Source organism: Spodoptera frugiperda, chromosome 21 (assembly GCF_023101765.2).
Source record: "Spodoptera frugiperda isolate SF20-4 chromosome 21, AGI-APGP_CSIRO_Sfru_2.0, whole genome shotgun sequence".
Taxonomy (NCBI): domain Eukaryota; kingdom Metazoa; phylum Arthropoda; class Insecta; order Lepidoptera; family Noctuidae; genus Spodoptera; species Spodoptera frugiperda.
In genome coordinates this window covers 3,287,349-3,313,186 of record NC_064232.1, presented here as the reverse complement: position 1 = coordinate 3,313,186, position 25,838 = coordinate 3,287,349, and the positions used below count along the sequence as shown (strand labels likewise).

At 38.1% G+C, this 25,838-nt stretch overlaps 1 protein-coding gene across 1 annotated transcript; it reads left to right on the top strand.

Moving 5' to 3' along the window:
• Positions 1 to 4,028: 4,028 nt before the first annotated feature.
• Positions 4,029 to 23,826, top strand: LOC118280519 (uncharacterized). Its single transcript, XM_035600600.2, has 16 exons — positions 4,029 to 4,489; positions 5,727 to 5,984; positions 7,701 to 7,850; positions 8,631 to 8,767; positions 12,224 to 12,524; positions 13,071 to 13,259; positions 13,717 to 13,801; positions 14,493 to 14,714; positions 15,555 to 15,727; positions 16,584 to 16,715; positions 17,828 to 17,915; positions 18,328 to 18,401; positions 19,187 to 19,261; positions 19,645 to 19,736; positions 20,461 to 20,924; positions 21,383 to 23,826. Exons 2-16 carry the CDS (start codon positions 5,877 to 5,879, stop codon positions 21,556 to 21,558), a joined length of 2,466 nt encoding a protein of 821 aa, XP_035456493.2. The 5' UTR covers positions 4,029 to 4,489; positions 5,727 to 5,876; the 3' UTR covers positions 21,559 to 23,826.
• Positions 23,827 to 25,838: the final 2,012 nt, after the last annotated feature.

Sequence of the window (25,838 nt, the reverse complement as noted above, 5' to 3'; positions counted from 1 at the left end):
GACGATTTTCACCCCCGAAAAAAGCTTTGTTGCTGAAAAGCAAACTTACAATACTTGTTGAAATAATTTATAAATTGAATGCAGTAGATTTGGAACCAAAGTTTTTTATTAATTTTTTTTTAGCCGTGATCGTCCCACTGCAGGACAAAGGCTTCCTTCCACTCTTCTCTGAGCTTTCTGTATCATTAATAACCTTTTTATTAATTAGATATTAATTACCTATTGCTTTTATTCACTTTTTTTAAATTGGCGATGGCGATCGTTTATTACAAAAAACACATTTCTAAAACTTATACGTAAAACTACGACAACTGCGCCTAAAAAAAAATAAGAAAAATAACATAATTATTTGGTACTTGTCATACTCATCATACCCTGACGCGTCAACAGGAAGGGGTTAATCAGTTTGCTTTGCCAAAAGGTCCAAGATCATATATCATCGAGTTAGACATTAGTCACTCAGATATGACCATATTTCGTCGAATTAAAGTGTGGCCAGGTCAGTGACAAACATGTGATATGCTAATTGGAAGATAACGTTACATAAAGTCACGGCTTTTGCTCTATAAAGGGTTAGGCAGAGGTAGAGGTAACATTGTTCTCACATAATTGAAACAATGTATCCAAGCACACGACTGAAGTGATTTTTTTTTTTTTATTGGGACAAGCCCGCCACAACCTCCAACACCGCTGCAACTCCTGTAAGCCAGGATCTACAGTAGATACAAACATGAAAACACCGGAACACTGAAGTCCGGCGCGTCCCAGGGAAATGAATGACTCTTGGATAACGAAACAAATCAGAAGATGTTATTAGAGGAGAAGAAAAGAAAACGATAGTTTCCACTTCCCTCGGTGAATTTAATGCAGGAGACAGGATGACTTAAGCCTTAAGGCACAAATTTCTGCACAACTGGGAGAAGCCCAGTCGCCAAGCACCACGGAAATTTTACTTAAAACTAAAATATTAAATGCTAATACTAAATGGGTCCTATGCGTGAGCTGTTATACTTGCTTCCAATAATAGGTATGGCAAAAACGCCTTAACGCACGGAAATTTACCGAAGTGATTAGAAAACTGATGTGAAATAACGCTTGCGTTGTGTGAGTGAGGTTACCGGAGGTCCAATTATCCCCTTTCCCAATCTTCCCAGTCCCCGATTCCCTAACGTGAAACAACGTTTGCGTTGTGTTAGTGAGGTTACCTGCGGTCTAATTATCCCCCTTCCCAATCTTCCCAGTCCCCGATTCCCTAATAACCCTTAAATACCTAACCCCCAAAAGGCCAGGAACGCGCTTGTAACCCCCCTGGGGTTTCGAGTGTCCATGGGCGGCGGCGATTGCTTACCATCAGGTGATCCATCTGCTCGTTTACCGGCTTATAAGTACCATAAAAAGTCTATATATGTCATGTAAACAACAACAGAAAACATTATAGTCATTTAAGATTAAACTATATGTAAATATTTATCTAATGGGTGACATCATACACATTTCATATAAGTAGGTAAGTAAAATTTATCTTCATATTTACTAACTTACTTATAAACAACGTATTTCCCCGACAACTTAAGTAGGGTACCTATGTACAAATTAACTTATTATTCAAATTCACTTTTTATCAAATAAGTTCGAATCCCGCAATTTGTGTAATCCACAAATTGATGTTCCGGGTCTGGGTAAATGATAAATGATATTTATTTTGCAAATCTATACTAATATTATGAAGCTGATATAATATGAATATTGTAATGTTTTAGGAGCTATATTTTTTAAACAAGTTAGGTTACACCACGTCAATCTCTTAGCTAGTATTTTTAAACATTAGGTACACCACGCTAGCCAGTATTTTCTCCTGTGTCGAGGCGTAAAGACTGGCAAAATACCTGTGACTCCTCTGATATTGTGGGTGACCATGGGTGGCGCTAATCACCTACCATCAGGTGACCCATCTGCTCATTTGCCCCATATATTCCACAAAAAACGCCAAGAAAACACGCGTGTATTGAACTACTTAATAGACAAAATTCACTTACCTAACCTTGAAAGCAGGCGTGTTGACAATCATACACATTACGCGTATCCTAATTGAATGTTCCTAAAAGGCCTCTTCCGAATTTACACAATTTACCTACGCAGTGGAATATTTACTCTGGACCAAATTATGTGACGTAAGTTCGTCACGGGACGTGTACTGACGCATTTTGTCCAAAATTGCGTTGTTATTATCATGATAGAACGCGTACTTACGCTTTTTATTTCTTCCTACATATCGCTGCTCGACTCCTATTGATCATAGCGTGAAGTTTTAGAGCATTCCCAATAAATGTGTGGTTCAAGGTTCAAGTGTGGGAGAGCCATGCTTCGGCACGAACGGGCCGGCTCGACCGGAGTAATACCACGGCCTCACAGAAAACCGACGTGAAACAACGCTTGCGTTGTGTTTCGTTGTGTGAGTGAGGTTACCGGAGGCCCAATTCCCCCTTCCCAATCTTCCCCATCCCCATTCCCGAACAACAACCCTTAAATTCCTAACTCCCAAAAAGCCGGTAACGCACTTGTAAAGCCTCTGGTGTTTCAAGTGTCCATGGGCGGCGGCGATTGCTTACCATCAGGTAATACGTATGCTCGATTACCGGCATGTCCCATAAAAAAAAAATGGACCGACGGATGAATACATGGAGATTAGTGCAGTCAAACAAACAAGATAATACTACGACCTCATAGAAGATTTTCATTCGAATTAGCGAATGTATAAAAATGTATTGATTTAGTTCTAAATATTACAAAGAGATTTTTCTAGGGACATCGTGATAACTTTGACAGGGTATGTAAATTAAAAATCTATTTAGACCGTCAGTAAGGTAATGAAAAAATTTTAGACACGTATTTTTAGGGTTCCGTAGCCAAATGGCAAAAAACGGAACCCTTATAGATTCGTCATGTCTGTCTGTCTGTCTGTCCGTCCGTCCGTCCGTCTGTCCGTCTGTCCGTCCGTCCGTCCGTCCGTATGTCACAGCCATTTATTTCCGAAACTGTTGGGCCTACATAGTTGAAACTTTGTAGGTTGATGTATTTCGGTAACCGCTATTCGAATTTTGAATAAAAATTAATAAATTAAACTTCATACATGGAACTGATTCAAAAATTTTTTTTTTCAGCTAACATATTCGTGATTGGTGTCTATGGATAGGTCTTTAAAAAAGACATTAAGGTTCCTAATACCATTTTTCGTCAAAATCAACCGTTTGAAAGTTAGACGCTTCCAAAGTGGGAAAATGAGTGTCCCCCCCCCCCTCTAACTTTTAAAATAAGAGAGTGAGAAAACTAAAAAAAATATATGCTGTAGATTTCATTAGAAACTAACAACGAAAATTGGTTTGAACCAGATATCATTATTAGTTTTTAAGAAATAAAACATTTTGAAAAACCGCAAATATAACTTTGTCGTTCATACAAACACTATGTAAAACCAAGTTATTTTATAACTTTAATATTATGTGATCTACTTGCTGTTACGGAACCCTTCATGGGCGAGTCTGACTCGCACTTGGCCGGTTTTTAATTTTGTCGTATAACATAACAATACTTATAAAACGAATCAAAGCGAAGGAGTGGAAGCAAATACGTTATTTCTACGTATAAAACGTACTTAGAACTAACGTCATGCGATATTTCAAATCAATATATCTTTGAAAGTATTTGTTTCCGTAAGAAAATAAAAAATACGTGTCTAATCTGTATTTGATAAATGATATTTATCAAATAGGTTACAATAAAACTCTTTTACACGTCAATCTTTTTATTCTTTCTTTTTTAAATTCTTTATTCTTTTTGTAAAAACGGTGCCCCACACTAGGATTTTCTCCTGTGGGTTTACAAACATCAAGTTCACATACACATCACACCCAGACCCGTAACAACAATTTGTGGATCACACGAAGAATTGCTCCGGGCGGGAACGAACCCGCTACACGTTGCACGGCAGCCAGTTGCCCACCACCGCGCCAATCGTGCAGTCAAATCTCTTAAATAACTAGATGAGGCGGCATGTCCTATCGAACTAATCTGAGAAGAAATGCCGAAACAAACACAGAGGTCATAGTCTCTTTTAAAGTCCAGGCAAAACCAATTTTCAACCGTGCAAGTTGTTTAATAAAAATTAGTCATTAGCGAAGAGGTTCTAATCATCGAAACATTAAATTATTCAGAGTCTATTATGTCTACACTATTTGCAAACATATAGACACTACGACATTTAATTACAGTAATCATGCAAGTCCCAATACCCTAAGTTTTACCATGGACGCATTGCCATAGCAACGGGCACCACAACAAAATTCTAAGCCAAAACAACACGGGTTTAGATTAACCATATAAGTGAAATAATGAATAGAAATTAAATATATAATTATATAGTTTAATATTAATTATATTTTAATTGTTACATGTGTGTGGTTTTTGAAAATTTCAAGGTTTTCTTGTCAAGGTAAGCAATTCGTTTTATTATTGACCTAAATTTATGATGTTTTGTGTTTTAAGTATGTAATATTTTTTTGTTTTGTTTTAATTTACTAGTGGGTATGGATTATTTAAAAGAAATTTTGTTATTAATGGTCTTTAATGAATTTCGTTTGGTATTGAAATCGTGATTTTGTTTAAATTCAATGTAGTAATTAATGCTTTTTAATCGTTTTTATGACAATACATACGTAATAAAGATTATCATTATTTCAGTGTTAATCTAAAATCAATAAATATATGCTTTCTAAAAAACATTAAATCATATTTTGTACCAGCTAGCCTGGCAAACTTCGTGCCGTCTCAAAAATGTTTTTCTCACTTTTTAAATCTTCCCTGGACTTCTAAAAATAATTGAAGACCAAAATTTGCCAAATCGACCCAGCCGTTCTCGAGTTTAGCGAGACTAACGAACAGCAATTGATTTTTATATAATGATGATGATGATGAAATGAAATGAAATAATCACTTACATAGTCCTTGCCATACCTTATTTTGTGATTTTGTTTTACTTTAAGATTTGGAAACTTCTAACATTTTTATTTTGTGATTCAAGAACTTTGCACCATGTACTATTTAATTTTCAGGCTCTTACTTAGTATGCTACATATTGCTGTATAACTCAACTTAGTTTATGTTTTAATATCTATCAAATTAGGTAGGACTATTGAACGAATCTAAATAATCTATCAATTTCGCTATTATATAGATTCGTTCAATAGTCCTACTTAGTAAGGTACTCAAGATGTCTCAACTCAAGTCCCCAAGATACAGGATTATCCTAGTTTGGGGGCTACCGATACACTTGATGACAACACCCCTTGGTTCAAGGGGTCGACGGGGATGTTTAAAAAAACTATTTTTTTTTTGATATAATATAGGTATGATGGTGAACCATCTTATGTATGTAGAGAAAGCCGTTTGTCAGTGGAGTAGAGAGTGTCAGACCAGGGGTTGTGAACCAAACTTCGCATCAAGATAGCCGTAAACGGGAGAGTCAAACTTAAACTAAAAAACTAAAGTATCGAACTCATAAAACTTTGCTTTACAAACATCCAGACAAACAACATTTATAATATTATATGATTAGTGTGATTACAAGAATTTTTCCATTTCATTACCTAAATAAGTTTCCATTTCATTAACTAAATAAGTAGCCGTTTAAAACATAATTTTATATTACATTTTTAAATGTTTATTTACAGATTCGTTCACGTCAATCAGAAGACTCGATACAAATAAAAAATATACAAAAGAAAATGATACTTTTAAGAGGAAATACAAAACCATGTACAATCATTTCAAGATAGCTTTTTAACTGATTTCAAAAACAAAGAAGATTCGGGAAAGGTTTTATGGATGTTAGATCAATAATGTTCCTGTTGTCAGGGGTTTGTTTCCTGGTTTGGGCATTATCAGGGGTGCAAGCTAAATGGGTGGAAGGAAGGATCGATACCAAAGATGTGAGTTTCCGCGTTTCATATTATTCTTAACTAGCTTTCCTTCTATGGCTTGTCCTGAGAGAAAAGGTCCACTCCGGTTTTATTGATTTACTAATGAAATTATTTATATTTCATATCAAAATCTATTTATGTATCTTCATTTCATTCGTTCATTTTTGTTCACGAAAGTTCGCAATAAATGGTATTGCAGTATGAAATCTGCGAAGTTTCGGACGAAACTTCGTTTTTCGTTGCAACTGTGCCGAAATATCGGAAACTCATAGACATAAATAAACATGGTAAATATCCCGTTTCAAGTTCTAATGACAGTGTTAGTGACCATGTCAGTTTAAATAGTTATAATGACTTGTTGAGTTCGATCCTCAGAGTTAAGAGTTCGTTTCCTGAATATAATAGATGACTATTTTTTTTTTATATTCGTCTTGTAAATTATTTTAAAATATTAGACACGTATTTCTTATTTTCTTGGCGAAAAAAATACTTACAAACATAATATCGATTTGAAATATCGCGTGACGTCACTTCTAGGTACGTTTTATACCTAGCGGTTTTAACGAGGATCCAGCTCGCCTCGTCCAAGGTACGAGAAGTGGTTGGATAATTTTCACCCCTCAAAAAAAAGGGGTACGTTTTATACGTAATAATGACGTATTTGTGGGAGCAACCATCGTTTATACTGTTCTCTAGTTATTAAAAGATGGCTATTAGTGATAAGACAGACCATTATAAAACATCGTTATTGTATTTTAATTGTAGGAGAGGTACTTAGGTATATTTTATAGCAAACTCTACATATAGAAATATACAATAAAACAATAGGATTTAAAATCTTTTTAGTCCGTCAGTTTGCAAATGAACAAATTTTAGACACGTATTTTTTTATTTTGTCATGTAAAATAACAATACATAGATAAAACGAATCAAAGTTTAGGAGTCGGAGCAAATACGTCATTTCTGCCTTAAACGTACCTAGAAGTGACGTCACGCGATGTTTGAAATCGATATATCTTCGAAAGTATTTGTTTACGTAAGAAAATAGAAAATACGTGTCTAATGTTTAAAAATCATCTACAAGACGGACATTCAAATAAAAGTTAGTCAATTACCATGATGTTATAAAAACTACTATTTGGAGAAAAAAAAATAACGTTGAACAACCCTTATCACTTAGGGGTATGGAAAATAGATAGTAGCCGATTCTCAGACCTACTGAATACGCATATAAAATTTGGTAAAAATCGGTAAAGCCGTTTCGGAGGAGTACGGTAACTAACATTGTGACATGGAAATTTTACATTTAATAATTAATTTAGGATTCTTAATATCTAATTAAGAATCCTAAATTAGTTATTATGTTATCGGCTTACTCACGTAACTGTTTGACGAGGAACTCAACTAGTTTCAAGCCATGCTAGAGGCTCATATTCATGAACATCATTCCGCGATACACGACGCGACGCGGCGATTGTAAACAGTTACGTGAGTAAGCCGATAACATAATAATTAATTTTGTATGTCTCACGAAAGTTATAATAAAATGAAGTAAACAGTTACGTGAGTAAGCCGATAACATAATAATTAATTTTGTATGTCTCACGAAAGTTATAATAAAATGAAGTAAACAGTTACGTGAGTAAGCCGATAACATAATAATTAATTTTGTATGTCTCACGAAAGTTATAATAAAATTAAGAATCCTCTTGTTAATTTCCACAGAACTGGGCGTTCCTCGCTCGTTTCTGCTTCCTCTCCCTGGAGGGACAGTTTGAGTACCTCATAGAGTATGACAAGGACGCCGGTATACCCAACCTCCTGCTGTACTATGATGATGACTCCCAATGGCCTTCGGTGTACCACAGCAGTAAGGTAAGGTGGAGAGGTTCCTTAATATTATAACGTTGTACTATACAGTAGAAAAGAAAAACATATAATTAAAAGGTAAAAAATATAAGGTGTTCTAAAATTATCTGCCACTGCTTTAAATGGGAGGTAGTGTTGTGTTAGAAGATTACAATAGTGAAGACATTTCGTACCAATTTGATAAAATAAAGAAGTAAAATAAACATTGACTCTACTCTGCATACAGTAGTTCACAAATACGCACGATGCTTCGCTTTGTGTCGTTTCGACAGAGACAGTAAAAGGGATAGTTCTTTCATAACAAACTCGTACGTAAATGTTTTGTATGAAAAAAGATACTCATAATTAATAATTTATATTTACTATTGTAATTTTCGAACACAACACTACCTCCCATTAAAGCCGCGGCAGATACTTTTCTAGCTCCTTTTATACGATTATGTTCTCTTAAGATTTTCTAGATAAGCATTAAAATATTTTTAATGCACTTCAACTGAGTCCCAACAGAACTTATGTAACGATCCATCCAACATAAGACTTTTTTTTATGGAACACGCCGGGTAAACGAGCAGACGTATCACCTGATGGTAAGCAATCGCCGCCGCCCATGGACACCTGAAACACCAGAGGCGTTACAAGTGGGGGTTAGGAATTTAAGGGTTGTTGTGCGGGAATCGGGGATTGGGAAGATTGGGAAGGGAGGAATTGGGCCTCCGGTAACCTCACTCACACAACGAAACACAACCTATACCTACGTATTCATCTTATTCGCCATCTTATTCGCAGACCTGTAAACAAAGAGAGGAGGTACTGAACAGAGCTGGACAAAACCAGATCATCAGGCTGTCACACTGGTACCCTGACACGGAGTATTCAGGGTGCATCATCACGAAACATAACAAGGAGCTACCAGCTGCCAAGAGGTACGCTTTAACTGAATTATTTAGTTTCTGGCTGCCGTGCAACGTGTAGCGGGTTCAATTCCTGCACGAAACAACTCTTTCCACCGTACTCAGAGTCATTTAATGGTTACTTAACCCAGTCCTTAGCTATTGTTTTTCATAAAAATCGTTACTAAGGAATAGTTTAAGTAATCATTAAATGACTCTCAGTATAGCGGTTTGTGTGATCTACAAATTGTTGTTTCGGGTCTAGGTGTCATGTGTATGTTAACTTGTATGTTTGTAAACGCACCCACGACACAGGAAAAATTACAAGTGTGGTGCAACGTTAAAAAAAAATTAGACCATTTTGTCTTGTTTTGGACTAGTAAACTCTGAAAATGACACCAAATGTATGTATGTATAATGTATCCCACCCAAAACATAAATGTGAAAGGCTGCCAAGTTCGATAATATTGGAATGCTTCGCCGATAAAAGAAGTGAGATCTAAATAAGCACCAAGTTCCATACACAGACCTCAGTTAAAAATGATATAACAAGTTGGCAAGTTTTCACACACTTTGTTATAAACCTACTAAACGCAATGAGTCAAGTATATAATTTTCTATTAAAACTTGCCAAGTTATATCATTTTTAACTGAGGTCTCAACACGCCGTGTGTCTAGATACCATACACGGAAAAGATCCCTTACTCGATTTTATGTTGTGTTTCTATGTTTGTTCGTCAATCACACGGAAACTAAAGAACGGATTTAGATGAAATTTGGTAAACAGACAGGGTATGAGCTGGCTTGGGCGATAGGATACATTTTTATCGCACGGGAACCGCGAGCGAAGCCGTTGGCAGAAGCTAGTTATTAATATAAAAGCAATTGTTTTACGTTTTAGTTTAGGGAAAGTTCAGACTGGTTACGGAGATGATAGGGAAAGTGAAATTTCTACTCCATTTTCGGATTTTCTCCTGTATTGTGGTTACAAACGCAAAACATCATATTTATGAACATCACACCCAGACCCGAAACACTAATTTATGGATCAAAGTCAAAGCATTTATTTCAAATAATCCTAAATTAGGCACTTTTGAAACGTCAAATTGAATTGTCCGTCAGTCTGTCTTTCAGTGAAGCTAGCGCTCCTTCCAAAGTGTAGCTTCGAATGGAGAAGAACGAGCAAGAAACTCTATATTATCCAATCACAAAAAAAATGCTAGACTAAAAGTCTCCTCTACATAAGAAGAGTTTACATCAAGACGAAGGGTGTTTTTCTCTCAGAGAGATCTCTAAGGTTCAGATTTATAAGAGAACGTTGCTGTTCAGTCTCTGTAAAAGGTGTAAAAGGTGTAGTCTCTCACTAGAATCTTACTCCACCCACGGGAAGAGTGGTGACAAATTCTACACTATCATCACTACATAACTCTCAACCATATATTTTGTTTACAAAACAATAAGCTTAGTTGCTGCAGTCTTCAAACCTTGGCCCATATGTTGTAATGGACTCGCTCAATCTGAGAAAGGACGCGATATTGACCTCACTCAATTACTGGACCCTTCCTAAGGTACTTTGCAACTCTGATTTATGCGAAGAGTGTATGTACTGCTTTCCCAAAAGGCCCACTACGCTTTTGTAACTCTTCAGGAGTTACAGGGGTCCAATTTATATTATTGATGGAACACCCTTGGGTGTGCATTACTGCAGCAGTGCAAGAGGGATGGAGCTATACAACCTACATAGCTCCGTCCCTCTCGCACTGCTCAGTGATCGACCATTCTGACACAATTGTAATAGCAGACTAAGGCCCCAGACCGAATGTATTTATTTGGATAATGTTTTTTATTAGCGTGATTGTCGAAACATTTATTCATTCAGGTTGCTCATTAGTATCCCAGGTCTCATGCTATTATAAGACCTGGGTAACTTGAGATTAGTAGAGCATTACGTCTATTTTCGTTTAAATATTTAATTCTAATATGTAGTTTATTTGCTTTTTTTTTTTTTTTTTTTTTTGCGGAAGAGGGACTTGCCGGTAATCGAGCAGACGTATTACCTGATGGTAAGCAATCGCCGCCGCCCATGGACACTTGAAACACCAGAGGGTTTACAAGTGCGTTACCGGCTTTTTGGGAGTTAGGAATTTAAGGGTTGTTGTTCGGGAATGGGGATGGGGAAGATTGGGAAGGGGGAATTGGGCCTCCGGTAACCTCACTCACACAACGAAACACAACGCAAGCGTTGTTTCACGTCGGTTGTCTGTGAGGCCGTGGTATTACTCCGGTCGAGCCGGCCCAGCAGTGCCGAAGCATGGCTCTCCCACACTTCTCCCACTTTTAACGTTTTAAATTTTAAAATATCAGTGACTTTTGAATCTAGAATTATAATAAACTTCAAAGGCTATAGGCATCTATGTGGTCTCTCAACCGAAGACCTTAACCGAAGATCGAGGATCTAATTTGAGTCTTCGCCTTGGGTAAGGCGTACTGCCTAAAAACCACCCCGTTCCTACTCCTGCTCTTCGAGCCGGAGCCCCGGTAACCCGCTTGGTAGTCCGCAGCTCCGGATCGCGCATCAGCCCTACTGGGCCCCCCATCTGTAGTGGTCGGATGAAATAATAGCCTAAACGAGCATTAGTTAAAACAATCTTAATAAATAATAGTTAAAACAAACATAGATCGCTTTTAGATAAGCTAAACTATTGCCTAACTGCTAACTGCATAGCACATACGCATATTAAGGTATACATGACCAGTATAAACTGACCTTCCAATATGTGAAAAGATCTTATAAAGTGAGACCGTAATAAACTGGTTTGTAGTTGTGTAGCTCTGTGCATTGTGGGCGTCCCACGGACGAATGTGTTAACGAATATAGGTCAAATGGTCACTTAGACGTAGGTGTCATGTCAGTAACCTAACAGAGTAGTAGATTTTTTCTTTTTATGGTAAGCCGGTAAACGAGCTGACGGATCACCTGATGGTAAACCATGTACAAAACCTTTTGAAACGTCAACAAAGAAAGAAATAAACAAAAGTCTGTCAGTCTGTCCGTTAGTGAAGCTAGATGCTAAGGTGGTAAGCAATCGCCGCCGCCTATGGACACCCGAGACACCAGTGGCGTTACAGGTGCATTGTCGGCCTTTTGGGGTTAGGAATTTAAAGGTGGTTGGGGAATCAAGGATTGGAAAGATTAGGAAGGGGGGTAATTGCGCCTCTGGTAACCTCACTCACATAACGAAAGTGTGTTTTTCAGTGAGGCCGTGTTATCACTCCGGTTGAGCCGGCCCATTTGTCGGAGCATGGCTCTCCCACACTTAAAATATATTTATAATACACAAAACATGTTTAAAGTCTGTATAACACATCAAAATCCGTACAGTAGTTTCAGCATGATTGACGGACAAACATCCAAACAAACAAACAAACTTTCACATTTATAATATCACAGTGTAATTCATCTAAACATATGTATTATTTTATTAACAGCACAACAACTCCAATAGCAACAGATCCGCCTGCAAAAAAACCAAAAAATTCGACCAAGTTGACGCCTCCCGAACCGTCTTACTACGACCAATTTCTGAAGACCACCACTCGAGACCCCAAAGCAATAACGGACCCTAATACCAACACCACATGGTTTGAATTGCTACCGACTGATGGGAATTTCACTACTATGACTCCTGAAGATGAGTTATGGGAGAGCATTGCGCCTGGAAACGGTAGCCATTTTGAAAACTTGAAGGATGATGTGGAAATTCTCTTTGAGAATGAAAATCGGAGTGGGGTAAGTTTTTTTGGATGATTTTCTAGATGTGATGGGATAGTAGAAGATGGTTTTAGGTTTGGTTTCTGTCTTGTTTGGAATTTGAGGTTTAATTTTGGATTTGATTCTCACTCTATTTATAAAAGTAACCCTGATAAATATGTTATATTACACCATTTTAACTAAATAATAATAATAACTATGACTAAAATATTTACAACAAAAATACCTTAAAAGAAATAAACACTAACTTAAAGCGTTGAAAACATAATCCTCATCGGAATCGCGAGGTGCCCAAAAAACTGGCAGCATTGCCACGTGGACTGGCAATCATTTAAAAAATACAAAATCTGCTAGTTTTGTAGGCAAAACCGCATTACGACTAGCCAACTAACAGTATAAGCTCTTGAATTTGATTACCATGTTAGCCAAAATTTTCCATTTCGGGTTTAAAAAAATTCAAGACCAATTAAAAAATCAAAAATCTAAATAAAGAACAGAATCTATTCATCTCAATGTATAACAATTTTGACACCTCAAAATTTTATTATCCTGTCCTCCTTTCAGCACAAAATAAAAAGGTCATTAGATCTGTACGAGAGATACCGACGACGTCGTCTGAACGCTGAACCCAAAGCGTTGGCAAGTCAGAGCGAGAAGGAACACCTGATGGTCTCCTGCCACAACTCCAGAAGGTTCAGGTCTGCCAGGGAGCGGTGGTGGTTCATTGCCATCAGTAACTGCGAGAGTAGTAAGGTAAGATGCTTAGGTTTAAGTAGGAGAGCCATGCTTCGGCACGAATGGAGTAGTTCCATCGGAGTGATGCCATGGCTTGGTAGAAAATTGACGTGAAACAACGCTTGCGTTCTGTGAGTGAGGTTACCGGAGGCCCAATTACTGGACTTCCTAATCTTCCCAATCCTCGAATCCCCAACAACCCTTTAATTGCTAACTCCCAAAAGGCCGACAATTGTTGGCTTGTAATGCCTCTGCTCTTTCAAGTGTCCAGGGCGGCGGCGATTGCTTACCATCAAGTGATCTGTCTACTAGTTTACCGGCTTATACCATAAAAATCCACTGACCTCAAATCCCCAATCCTCAATCACTAAATCCCCACATACATACCCATAAGTCTACTTGTCTCTTAGACAAAAATCATATGATAGACTTAGTGACCAATTATAATGCAAACCGATATATTAATTTCTCCCAGGGTCTGGACGTTCGGTACAAATTCTTGATGACAAACGGACCTGATGGTGACTTCTGGCATGAACACTTCTCTGCTGATGAATTTTGTGAGTAAAGCTTTAAGATTATACATTAAATAGCTTAAATTATAAATTACTACCTACAATTCTCGTTCGATCAATCGATATTTGCTTTAGTTTTATGCGACGCAGTATCGGGCTCAATTCCCAGTTCAAGCATACAACGTCACGTCTTTTATCCCTGGAGGCGTAGGCAGAGGTGAGGTGAGGTGAGGCACTTAATGCCGCTATACAATGTACACCTCCTTTCACCATTTGTGTTACAAGTCCCATGTAATAGGAGATGAGCCTATTGCCATATTCCGGGCACAATTCCAGACTCCGTGCTACTAGTGAAAAATCTTCGGAAAACCGAAAAAAAGCCCAGTAATATTTACTTTGCCCGACCCGGGAATCGAACCCGAGACCCCTTATCCGGCAATTACACTTGCGACCATTCGATCTAAAAGGCAGAGGACATCTTGAGGCTGACTTTTTTAACTGATTTGACGATGATACAATTTTTTTTTTGAGGGGCGAAAATCATCCAATGACTTCTTCCGCCTTGGGTGAGGCGGGAGGGAGTGTCAGACTCTTACTGCCTAAAAACCACCACGTTCCTTCTCCTGCTTTGAGCCGGAGCCCCGGTAACCTTTTACGTTGTCCGCATCTCCGGATCGGGCATCAGTCCTACTGGGCCTTTAAATGATACAAATTGCTTACCAATCTTTTTCGACAGATGTCCTCCCAGTACTTTTAGCATATACCTTCGCATATGTGGTGGTGATGATAGCTGTAGTGATGTGCAGTGTCGAGCTGAAGTCCAGGCACCTTCTCCACTCCACTTACAAGCTGTTCCTCATGTCGGTCGTGTCCCAACACTCAGGAGTTATGCTGCAGAGCCTAGCCTACATACGATATGCTGCAAACGGATTTGGGACTGACAATGCTAAAATTGTTGGTAAGTGTAATTTTATCTATATAGGGTGACTGGTAATTAGTGAACGATATTTAAACACGTGATTGTACTCATGATTACAAACAACTTTCCTAAAGAATTTTTTTTGTATACTCATTAGTTTTATTTTTATCACAATAACAAAACAACAAAATTTCGGGCGCGCGTGCTTTTGCATGATCAGCTGTTAGCAGCGAGGCGCCCGCGCCCGCGTTATCGGAAGACTAGTAACTAGGTAGGTAAAGGCACGTTTGAACGTCAAAGCAAATATAATAATATGAATAACGTCTGTCTGTCGGTCAGTCCCGTATTTGCTCGTTCCAAAGTGTAGATTCCTATGGAGAAGAACGAGCAAGAAACTTCATAGGTTACTCTTTTTCAATCAGATTCACAATACAATTCTTGGTTACATTGTTTCGATTACTTCAACTATGTGAGAACAATGTAAAACTAATATTCAGTCTGAACAATATCGGCACATAGTCCTATGAAGCCAGTGATACTACAACAATGAAACGCAGTACCTCAGAGCGAGACAAATTTATTGCTGTCAAACCTAGTACCCTAATGTTTTGCCGGTAACGAAACCATATCGCGATTTAACTCGATCCCAACACCATCTATCGAGCTACATGGTAGTTTTTATATATAAATATTATTATTAATAGTAGTATGGTGTTGGAACCGAGTGTGTCTTTATAAGAAAGACTTACAACTTGAACACAGTCAAAGCGATAGAAAAAGAAAATAACTTAGAGGACAATAAAAATTAATGCAGTCAGCAGCCTAAATAGATTTTTAATTCTCATACCCCGTCATCATCCCTATTATTTACTTTTCCAGGTCAATTCCTATGTGGTCTATCGGAGATGTCATTCCTTCTACTTCTGGTGTTAATGGCAAAAGGGTATACCATAACTAGAGGTCGATTGAAGGTTGGCTTCACCGTGCGACTGACTATCTTCATGTGTTGCTATATAGTCACCTATATAGTGCTCTTTATATATCAGGCTAAGGTGAGTTTTAGAAGGATTATTAAATTGGCTCGTCACGCCTTTATCCCCGAAGGGGTAGGTAGAGGTGTACAGTACTGTCAACGGATCTTGGCAGGTCTGAACTACGTGCAGAAGGCTGCGCAATAAGTCTTTTTAGAACCAAATGGTGGCATGAGGCGAGGTGCGGGGGGCGGCGATCTAGGCTAGAGATTGACCATTTCTAAATACAATTGACCCTTTACACTTATTGTGCAGCCTTCTGCACGTAGTTCAGACCTGCCAAGATCCGTTGAGAGTACTGTCCTATATTACGGCATGTAATGCCGCTATACAATGTATACCTCACTTTTCACTATTTGTGTTATAAGTCCCGTGTGGTGGTGAGCCTGTTAACCTGTACTGGGCACAATTCCAGACTCCGTACTACTACTGAGAAATTTTTGAAAACCCGAATAAAACTCAGTAATGCTATGTCCGACCCGGGAATCGAACCGATACCCTTTGTCCGGTAGTCGCACTTGCAACCACACGACCAACGAGGCAATTTGTTTGTTTGTTTATTTATTTCAATTGCGACTGCACGGTTAGCGCAGTAGCTGGGCAACCGGCTACCGTGTAATGTGTAGTGGGTTCGAATCCCGCACGGAGCAACTCATTGTGTTTCGGGTCTAGGTGTGATGTGTATATGAACTTGTATGTGAGTTTTGTTATATATTTTGCACAGCCAACAATAACGCTAAACTGATTTTTGACATAACAATACTTCGCAGACATATAAACATCAATGATTAAGAACCCCGCTGTGGCTCGAAATTCATCGGTCAATCCTCGAAAGTATAACAGAATAAACCCTAATAACTCACTACTGGTATTCCAGGCATTCGACCCAGGTGAAGTGCTGTACCTGTACGAGAGTCCAGCTGGGTACGGGCTGATAGTGCTGAGGATCCTGGCCTGGTGCATGTTCGCCTACTCCACCTTCTTCACAGTCAGGAAGTATCCTGAGAAGGTGAAGGGAATTTCGTTATTTTAGGGTACCAGTCGAGAGGCATTTATTTCGACTGCACGGTTGGTGCGGTGGCTGGGCAACTGGCTGCCGCGCAACGGGTAGCGGGTTCGATTCCCGCACGGAGCAACTCTTTGTGTGATCCACAAATTGTTGTTTCGGGTCTGGGTGTCATGTGCATGTGAACTTGTATGTTTGTAGTGTGGGGCAACGTTTTTTTTTTTTTAAAAAAAAAAATATCAAAAACATATTCATTACATTCAGCTTTTATCATACGTTCGCTTCTCATGTATCTCACGTGGGTGCGGGTTCGAAACCTACCAACGGCAAGTACCAATGTGATTTTTTCCAAGTTATATGTAAACCGGTAAAGGAAAACTGATGGGTACAACCTGGGTGTCTTCAAAGCCCGAGTGAATAGGTTGCTTTTGGGCAGACGTGCTCCACCGTAGGCCGCATCATCACTTACCATCAGGCGAGATAGCGGCCAAACGTCCGCCCATTTAACATAAAAAAAAACATCGTGAGGTAACCTGGGCTTATAATTTCTAATTATAAGTTAGAAATCGCCAACCCGCATTGAGCAAGCATGGTGACGCATTGACTACAAGCGTAGTGATTAATGCCTAAACCTTTGTGCGAGAAGAGGTTTGGTCGGCAGTGGCCACTTATAGGCTGTTCTTAAACTTCTTGTGTTCTTGTCTTCACCTTCATAGCCACCATAAAACCATGTTTGCTCAATTCTTTGTGAATTATTTTTACCGAAAAAATCACAATTTTTCCATATTTTCAACCCCCCATATTATTTTTTTTTGTTGATAAAATTAGATGTAGAACTCAGCCTTAACGGGTTAGAAGTCTCACCCCTATCATATTGTATAATTCTTCTGTAAGTGTGTATGTCACTGAACTTCTCTTAAACGACTGTACTGATTTTGATGGAATGTTTTGTGTGTGTTCAAGGGGATGTGAGAATGATTTAGATTCACAATTTGTCCGCTGGACAATGTTTTTTTTTATTTATTAGTAGTTGTTCAAATTAAAGACGTGTAGACAGGACAACGTTTATCGGGTCCGCTAGTAATGTAATAAATGTTCTTTTATTGTGTTTGCAGAACATGTTCTACTGCCCTTTCTTCATTTGTGGCACACTCTGGTTCTACGCGGGACCCCTGTTCATACTGACTGCTAACACTTATATCGGTTCGTATCTTAATTCAGTAAAAAGGCTTACTCACGTAACTGCTCAACGAGGTCACTCGACCGCTTTCGAGCCGAGTCGGGAACCCGTAATTACATATTAGCAGTATGCACGACAACCTCGTTGAACGATGACAAGTACTCAATATTGCTACTTTTTTATTTAATAATTTGATAAATCAATGCTTACATTTTACCATAATCAGATGTGAACATTTTTTGTGTGAGGGTTTAAGATGTTTTATTTCATAACATGACATGAACTAAAATACAACATATAGAGATATATACATATAGAGATATAGAGATATATACAACATATAGATATGTATAGAGTATGGGTGACCTCTTATGACTCATCTTGGTAACATAAAAAAAATATTAATGCTGATATCTTTTAATTTGCTTCTTACAGATAAATGGGTGCGAGAGAGTGTGGTCACTGCTGTCCTTCTGTTTATAACTTTTAGTGGACATATTATGTTCTTGGTAAGTCAAAAATAGTATAGTCCTTTCCATTGTGGCGACACATTGACAAGTGACAAGTGACAGATGACAGAAGTCGCACATAGACTATCGACTAGCAAATCAATGGATGACGTCACAAATATCCTGCATCGCACATATGAAGTTTGCATGCGAATTAACATGGATAGAAAATCCCAACGTACAACAGTTGGGCAGAAAGCCCGCCAGGCATGATCACCTCGCCTGGTCGGAGGATCCTCCTTTTCTTAGAGAATTTTACTCTCCGTTTCCTAAACCATCATCGAACCACAAGACAATCGGCGGAGCGCCACCGTTTCATGGATATCCCACCCACTCGCACGAAGCGCTTCGCTTCAAGTTTCCTTGTAGGAACTGCTAGGGAGTTACTTAAATTCTTTGCCGGAGTCTGTTTCCTGATGGGTATAACCTGGGTGTCTTGAAGGCCGTTGTCACGCCTTTAATCCCCGAAGGGGTAGGCAGTGGTGCAAATTATGTCACGTAATGCCACTGTACAATGTACACCCACTTTTCACAATTTATATTGTGAGTCCCATGTAATAGGTGGTGAGCCTATTGCCATATACCGGGCACATTTCCAGACTCCGTGCTACCACTGAGAAATTTTCGAAAAACCGAAAAAAGCCCAGTAATACTTCGCCCGACCCGGGAATCGAACCTGAAACCCCTTGCCCGGCAGTCGCAGTTGCAACCACTCGACCAACGAGGCAGTTTACACAGTTGTCTTGAAGGCCCTGATGATAATATTAATATTGTTTTTATTACAGTTGCTGACATTACCAGTATTTGCGAATAAAAACTTCCCATACCACGTGAGGACCACGCAAATAGGAGTTATGGAGGTAAACATATTAATTTATCTATCTAATAAAGTCTTGCCACAAGCTTCGGCACGAATGGGCCGGCTCGACCGGAGTGATACCGCGGCTTCACAGAAAACCGACGTGAAACAACGCTTGCGTTATGTTTCGTTGTGTGAGTGAGGTTAACGGAGGCCCAATTACCCCCTTCCACATCTTCCCAATCCCCGATTCCTCAACGACCCTTAAATTCCTAACCGTCAAAAGCCGGCAACGTAAAAATAAAAATCGGTTCTGTCAAATGCGAGATAATCGCGCAGTAACAATAGTAACATACATACATTCGTTCTTTTGAACTTCTCCTTCTTTCTTCCTTTTACTCCTTTTTTTGAAGTCGGTTAAATATGTGTTTTCTTAATTCGCAGGTGACTGGTAATTCGGCTCTTGATGGCTTCGGTCCGAACGCGTACCATCCGACGAATGCAGCACCGCAGACTGTCATTATACCATTGACTAGGTGAGAAATATATAAGTAGGTTAACTATAATTTATGTGGTGATGCTTTATTATTATTTATTTTATTAAAAGGTACATGTTATGAACTTATAAACTAATACATAGTCCGACAAAACTATATATGTAGTTTGTCTGTCGGATCCAAGAGGTATGTATTAGATAAATATTATGTATTAGTAGTAAATGTTTACACAGTAGTATAATGTATAGTAATTATATATAATATGTGTAGTATAATAAGTTTTATATAATAATATATTTATTTATTCATATAAATTTATATAATTTAATCCCTGAAACGTTATACTTCACAGAGATACACATAAGTGTGTCGTGTGTACAATTCAATTTTGATCAGTTTGATACGTTAAGACTTAAAAATTGCTGAACCATCTCAAGCATTCTTGTTTATTGATTAAACATTGAACTCGAACACTCGATAACATTTTGTCTGACATAGCAATTGAACTTTACACTGCAATCGAACTGATCCTACATAATCATTATTTTTTTTACTTTACTTTTTTAACCTACTTCGGAGCTGCGGACTACCTAACGGGTTAACAGGGGGCTCCAGTTTGAAAAGCAGGAGAAGAAATGGGGTAGTTTTTAGTCAGTAAGAGTCTGACACTCTCTCTAAACTCGCCCAAGGCAGGAGAAGTCCTTACATTATCCCACCTCAAAAAAACCTGCTGATCTAACTAATAAAACGTTTATACTTCCAGACGCACAGAAGAGCTAATAGGCAACATGTACAACCAATACATGGCGACAGCTCCCCCCCTCTCCTTAGAAGACCAGCCCCCAAAACTTAGGAATATACCGAAGAGAATAGATTCCATATCACCAAAACATCACCTCATTTCTCAGGACAGTACCGAAACTAACTCATCAGCTGATATAAAACCGATCATACAAAAAGATGAACCGGCAAAAGAAATATTTACCGTTGAAAATCAAATTTCCAAAATGGAACCCGCTGTGTTGCCAGTTTCTAAGCCTGTGCCTGTGTTGCCAGATAGGAATTTGGAAAATAATAATTTTAATAGGGGGGACTTGCCTAATGTTATGAGGTCAAGGAGGAATATGCTGGAACCTATTAAGAGGGAGGAGAATGTGCCCTCTTGGTCACTCGCTAAAGGGCCTTGTATTGTTGGCATGTTGAAGAAGACGAAGAATGTTGATGAGGGTACGTGGATATAATTTTTTTTTATTGTTCTGTTCAATAGGAAAGAGATCTTTGATATTAAATCTTTATGGATTGGTTATTGAGATGAGATCAGTCGATTTGCAAATAGTAACTTCTACCGAATAGGAGATCCCAGGTTAGACTCTCGGACCAGAAAAAGTCCGAGTTGGCACGGTAGTGCCCCCACTGCCGTGCCTCCAGATTGATTATTGGCAAAAAACCCTTATTATTAGTAAATGCATCACTATCTTTATGGAACATATTTTCTATCCATGTTTGTTCGCATGTAAACTTTACATTCGCGATGTAGGATTTATGACGTCATGCGTAATACGTGTTAACATAAAATTGTTCAAACAAAAGTCCTGTTTTTTATAGTATCAAATCAATCACACTTCACCTAAAGCTAAACAATCAGCTCCACGCATGAATTTAAAAATATCAGCTCTTTCTTCCAGACTCACCGGACCTCAACATCTTAACCAACGGCAAGAAGGTCCCACCAGTGAGGAACGGTCTCCAGTCCAGCTCTGGAGAGATATCCACCATCATGGAAGGTAGAGTCCAGAGCTACCCCAGCGCCGTCAGCAAAGCCACAATAGATCTGTTCAGTGTGGGTAGTCATAAAGGCTGATGAGGTTTTTTAAGATTGTAGTCTTGAAGAGTTAGTCCTTTAATTAACTTACGCCCGAATACTGAAAGGCTACTCAATTTTAAGTTGTACTTAAATATCGTCCTATCTCTGTCATTTTATAAAGAATTGATAGGGACAGAACTAGTTTTGAGAGCGTCTTAAAATTGAGTTACGTTTGAGTATTCGGACATTAGTGAATTGAACGTGGTATGATGCTGATTTTGTATTTAATTCGTAAATGGCGCCCAAATGGGACTAAATTTTGAAAGAAGAGTGCAATATCTGATTGCGTAGTTTAAGATTATAATTAAGTAATATAAGATGTATTTGTAAGAGTAATTTTCATTTTGTTTTCTACGTTTGAAAAACACACACAAATGTATAAAATTACTTAATAATGTAAAACAGAATAAAATGTTGCAAATGAAAATATTGGCGCCCAAATGGGCCTCAACATTTTTATCTGATTGTGATTGGCAGTGAAGGTAGATTTAGTTCTTTCTAGAACTATTTTGGTTTTGTTAAATATAAAATCTTCGGCCCAGAGCTGCGGTCTGCCTTGCGGGCTCGGCTCGAAAATCAGGAGTAGAAACGGGGTGGTTTTTAGTCAGTAAGAGTTTGACACGTGAGTCGAAAGGGATCGACTCGCCAAGGCGGGAGAAGTTATTGGATGGTTTTACCTTCTCAAAATAAAGTGTAAAATCTTAGTGAAATCTAATTGCAAATGTTTTATTTATTAGTCCCAATTGGGCGCCATAAATGTTACTGACGCCCAAAACGGACTCAAAAATCATTCCCAAGAATAATACAGAATATTTTGATTGAAATTAACATACTAAAACATAATTTAGCCTGAAATTTTTCCTTGTACTTAAAAATACAAGTACTTGATCTGTTTTTGTACCCGGAATTTGCTATACTTTTTTTATGACGGGGGGAAATCTTCAAAAGGCGCTTAGCTTTTTGGGGATAAAAGATTAGGGAGTGTGGGCTCTTTACCTCATTTAAACCACCCCGGTGGCCACCCTCAACACCTGTAAGGGGCACCGAGTCCTCTTAGTAGACCTGCTCCTGAACCCATACGGAATCGTTTTACAAACTAATAACATAGCTGGTGAAAAGCAAGTTCATTGTATACACGGCTACGTAAAACCAGTGTAAACTGACCGTTAAATGTGGGGAAGGATAATATAAAGCTAAACCATTTAAACTGGTTTTTTATAGCTCATAGTATATTCTCTCTACTACTACTCGTAGCTCTTTGTATGCTCATCAGTATAGTTGTGCTTATGTATATCTCAATCTAATATGGCGTTAAACTTGAAATAAAAAATATAAAAGAAATACAAAAAAAAAACAATGATTATTTCATAATCTATTAACATTACATAATATTCCAAAAATGGACAGAATGTTTCTTGTTTTGAGTGCCAACTTTACCTTTGAGAAATACAAAAAGCATAGCAACAAATAAGTTCGTTCTGGTATTTGTGTACCTAATTCAGTTAGGGCGAGAACTGGACTGTCCGGTTTTCTAGGCCGTTCGGTGTCTGTTAAACTACTCGGACAAGGAATAAAGTAGGTATACGGGATGCGGGGAGGGGAAGTGGGACTTATCAACGTGTTCCCAATTACCCGCCGTTCTCAATTACCCCACCTTCCCTACGTAAAAGGATCGAAATAAAAATTTGAAAAAGGGGTAGATTACGAACTGCAATAACATAGGCCACTTAGCCGTTGGTAGGGACTAGTAATGTAATAAATGTTACAAGTACTTTTCACCAGTTATGTATACAATATAAGCAATAATAAAATGGTACTCATTGTAATTTTGTGTGGGAGAGCCGCCATGCTTGGGTCGGTTTAACCGGAGTGATACCGAACGGTTCAGCTTCACAGTATACCGACGTAAAATAACACTTACATTGTGTGAGTGAAGTTACCGGAGGCCCAATTACCCCCCTTTCCAATCTTCAGAATACCCGATTCAACCATGATCACTCTTAAATTCTCAAAAGATCGGCAACGCACTTGTAACACCTCTGGTGTTTCAAGTGTTCATGGGCGGCGGTGATTACTTACCGGTAAGCCGTCTATCATAAAAAAAACACTAAATACGTAAATATTTGTAAATACAAGTACTTAAAAATTAACTTATTTCATAAGACGTGGTGACAAAATAGGTTTAAATGAATTTCCATGCGTGTGTGTGTGTGATTTAGTGATTTTTCTAGTCATAGTGTTTTAAGAATAAATCATTGAGGAAATGATTGTTGTTTTATTTATCACGACCATCTAATGATATCCATGATTGACTTTTGATTTAAAAAATAAAGACGTTGCCCGACATTAGGATTTTCTCCTGTGTCGTGGGTGCGTTTACAAACATACAAGTTCACATACACATGACACCCAGACCCGAAACAACAATTTTGCGGGAATCGAACCCGCTACCTACACGTTGCGAAGCAGCCAGTCGCCCAGCCATTGCACCGTCCATACAGTCAAATTGGCAGACGAGTTGGAGATCGCAGTTGAAAATCTTCACATTTTTCAGAGAACATGCATACAAATAATTCTAACTAGGTATACAATAATGTTCTTGTTGTAACATAAAAATAAAACAACTTATTGTTTTAAAAAAAGGAAACCGCCTCCATTTTTTAGTCGAGTAATACCTATACCTAAAAACTTCTCCTAAATCTGACAAATACTATGCTGAAAATCGCATCAAAATCGGGTTCAGCCAAATGCGATATAATTATGCAAAAACATACATTTTCCATACATACAGGTTAAACTGAGAACCTATATTTTAAGTCGGTTAATAATTTAATACTACTTAAAAAACAATTTTGGAAATTCATCACGAAAGTTGGTAAATAGCGCCTAATTAATAGTAAATCTATGTATTAATATTACAAACAAAACAAATGACAGAATATAAAAAAAAAATGGTAAAAATGTGTTAAGCTACATTTCCGTCAATCGAAAAAAGACTAATTGCCTATTTAATTAAAGTTTAAAATAGGAAAATGTATTAGTCTAGATCCTAGACTTGGTAACCAACTTAGTAAGGTTTATAGCAAAGAAAATTCAGAAAAAATTGTAGGGAATAGCAGAAAAACAGGGATAATCATTGGTGGCGAAACGGAGTTCGCCTGGTTTGTTACTATGTATTTAATAAAACAATCAAAACAAATGACATAATATCAATAAAAATAAAGAAAAAGATTTAAAAAAGTGTTAAGCTAAATTTCTATCAATCAAAAAAAGACTAAATTGCCTATTTAATTAAAGTTCAAAACAGCAAAAGGAGATCAAATCAGCTACGGCCGTGGGGTTGAGACCGAAATCTCTCTTTATCATTTTCTTGACATCATAGTGACATTAATTATGTATTTCCCATATAATGATTGCTTCATTACTTCAGCAAATCTGACGGCTGGGACTTAGGTCGGCTCCCAGCCAAACCGATTCACGGCGTAGCTACGGATCTCCGACAAATGTACTTCGAAAATCGTACTAGAGAAAACTGACGAGAAAACTTTGCAAGCGCGATTCAGAAACGTCAACTTCAGCATTTTTTTTAGACTACTTCCATTGTCATAAATGAAAAACTAATTATACAGTCTTAAATCAAATTTTACGCTGTTTCTCGTCATATTTTTTAATTAATTCATAGCTTTTTCATTAATTTTTTATCAACGATTTTCTATTTCGAGTATTGCTATCACATTATTTGCCTCACATATGATAGAGACGCTGAATTCTCGTTTGAAACAAGCTCTGAAACATCCAATTGGATTTTACCCCCAACCCTTAAAACATACTGGAGACGCCCCTTAAAGATTTTTAGAGGGAGACGCAAATATATGTTTTGGGGAAGGTGTGAAGGGGACGGATGATATTGTGTAGTACAAAATTCACCTTTAAAGTGCTCATGGCGGCATCTATACGAGTATTTCAGATCAAGTTTCAAACACAATACAACGCATAAGACTGCGTACTTTGTGTTCAAGCCGCGTATGAATTTGTCCGCTACTTTAGGTAGATGTCGTTTCAAATCAGAATACGAATGTAAATAGCAGCTCATGTAGTGTAGATGTCCAGTCAACAAGGATGTAGCGAGGTTGACTGTCCAGGCGACACACGTACTTAGGTATCGTCATGAGCTAATGTTCACATGTAAACAGCAGCTCATGTAGTGTAGATGTCCAGTCAACAAGGATGTAGCGAGGTTGACTGTCCAGGCGACACACATACTTAGGTATCGTCAT

Coding starts and splice junctions, on each gene's coding strand:
- LOC118280519 (XM_035600600.2), top strand. CDS start 5,877: ATGGATGTTAGATCAATAATGTTCCTGTTGTCAGGGGTTTGTTTCCTG. Junction 14,715..15,554: donor TGACAATGCTAAAATTGTTG/GTAAGTGTAATT, acceptor TTACTTTTCCAG/GTCAATTCCTATGTGGTCTA. Junction 19,262..19,644: donor CGCAAATAGGAGTTATGGAG/GTAAACATATTA, acceptor CTTAATTCGCAG/GTGACTGGTAATTCGGCTCT.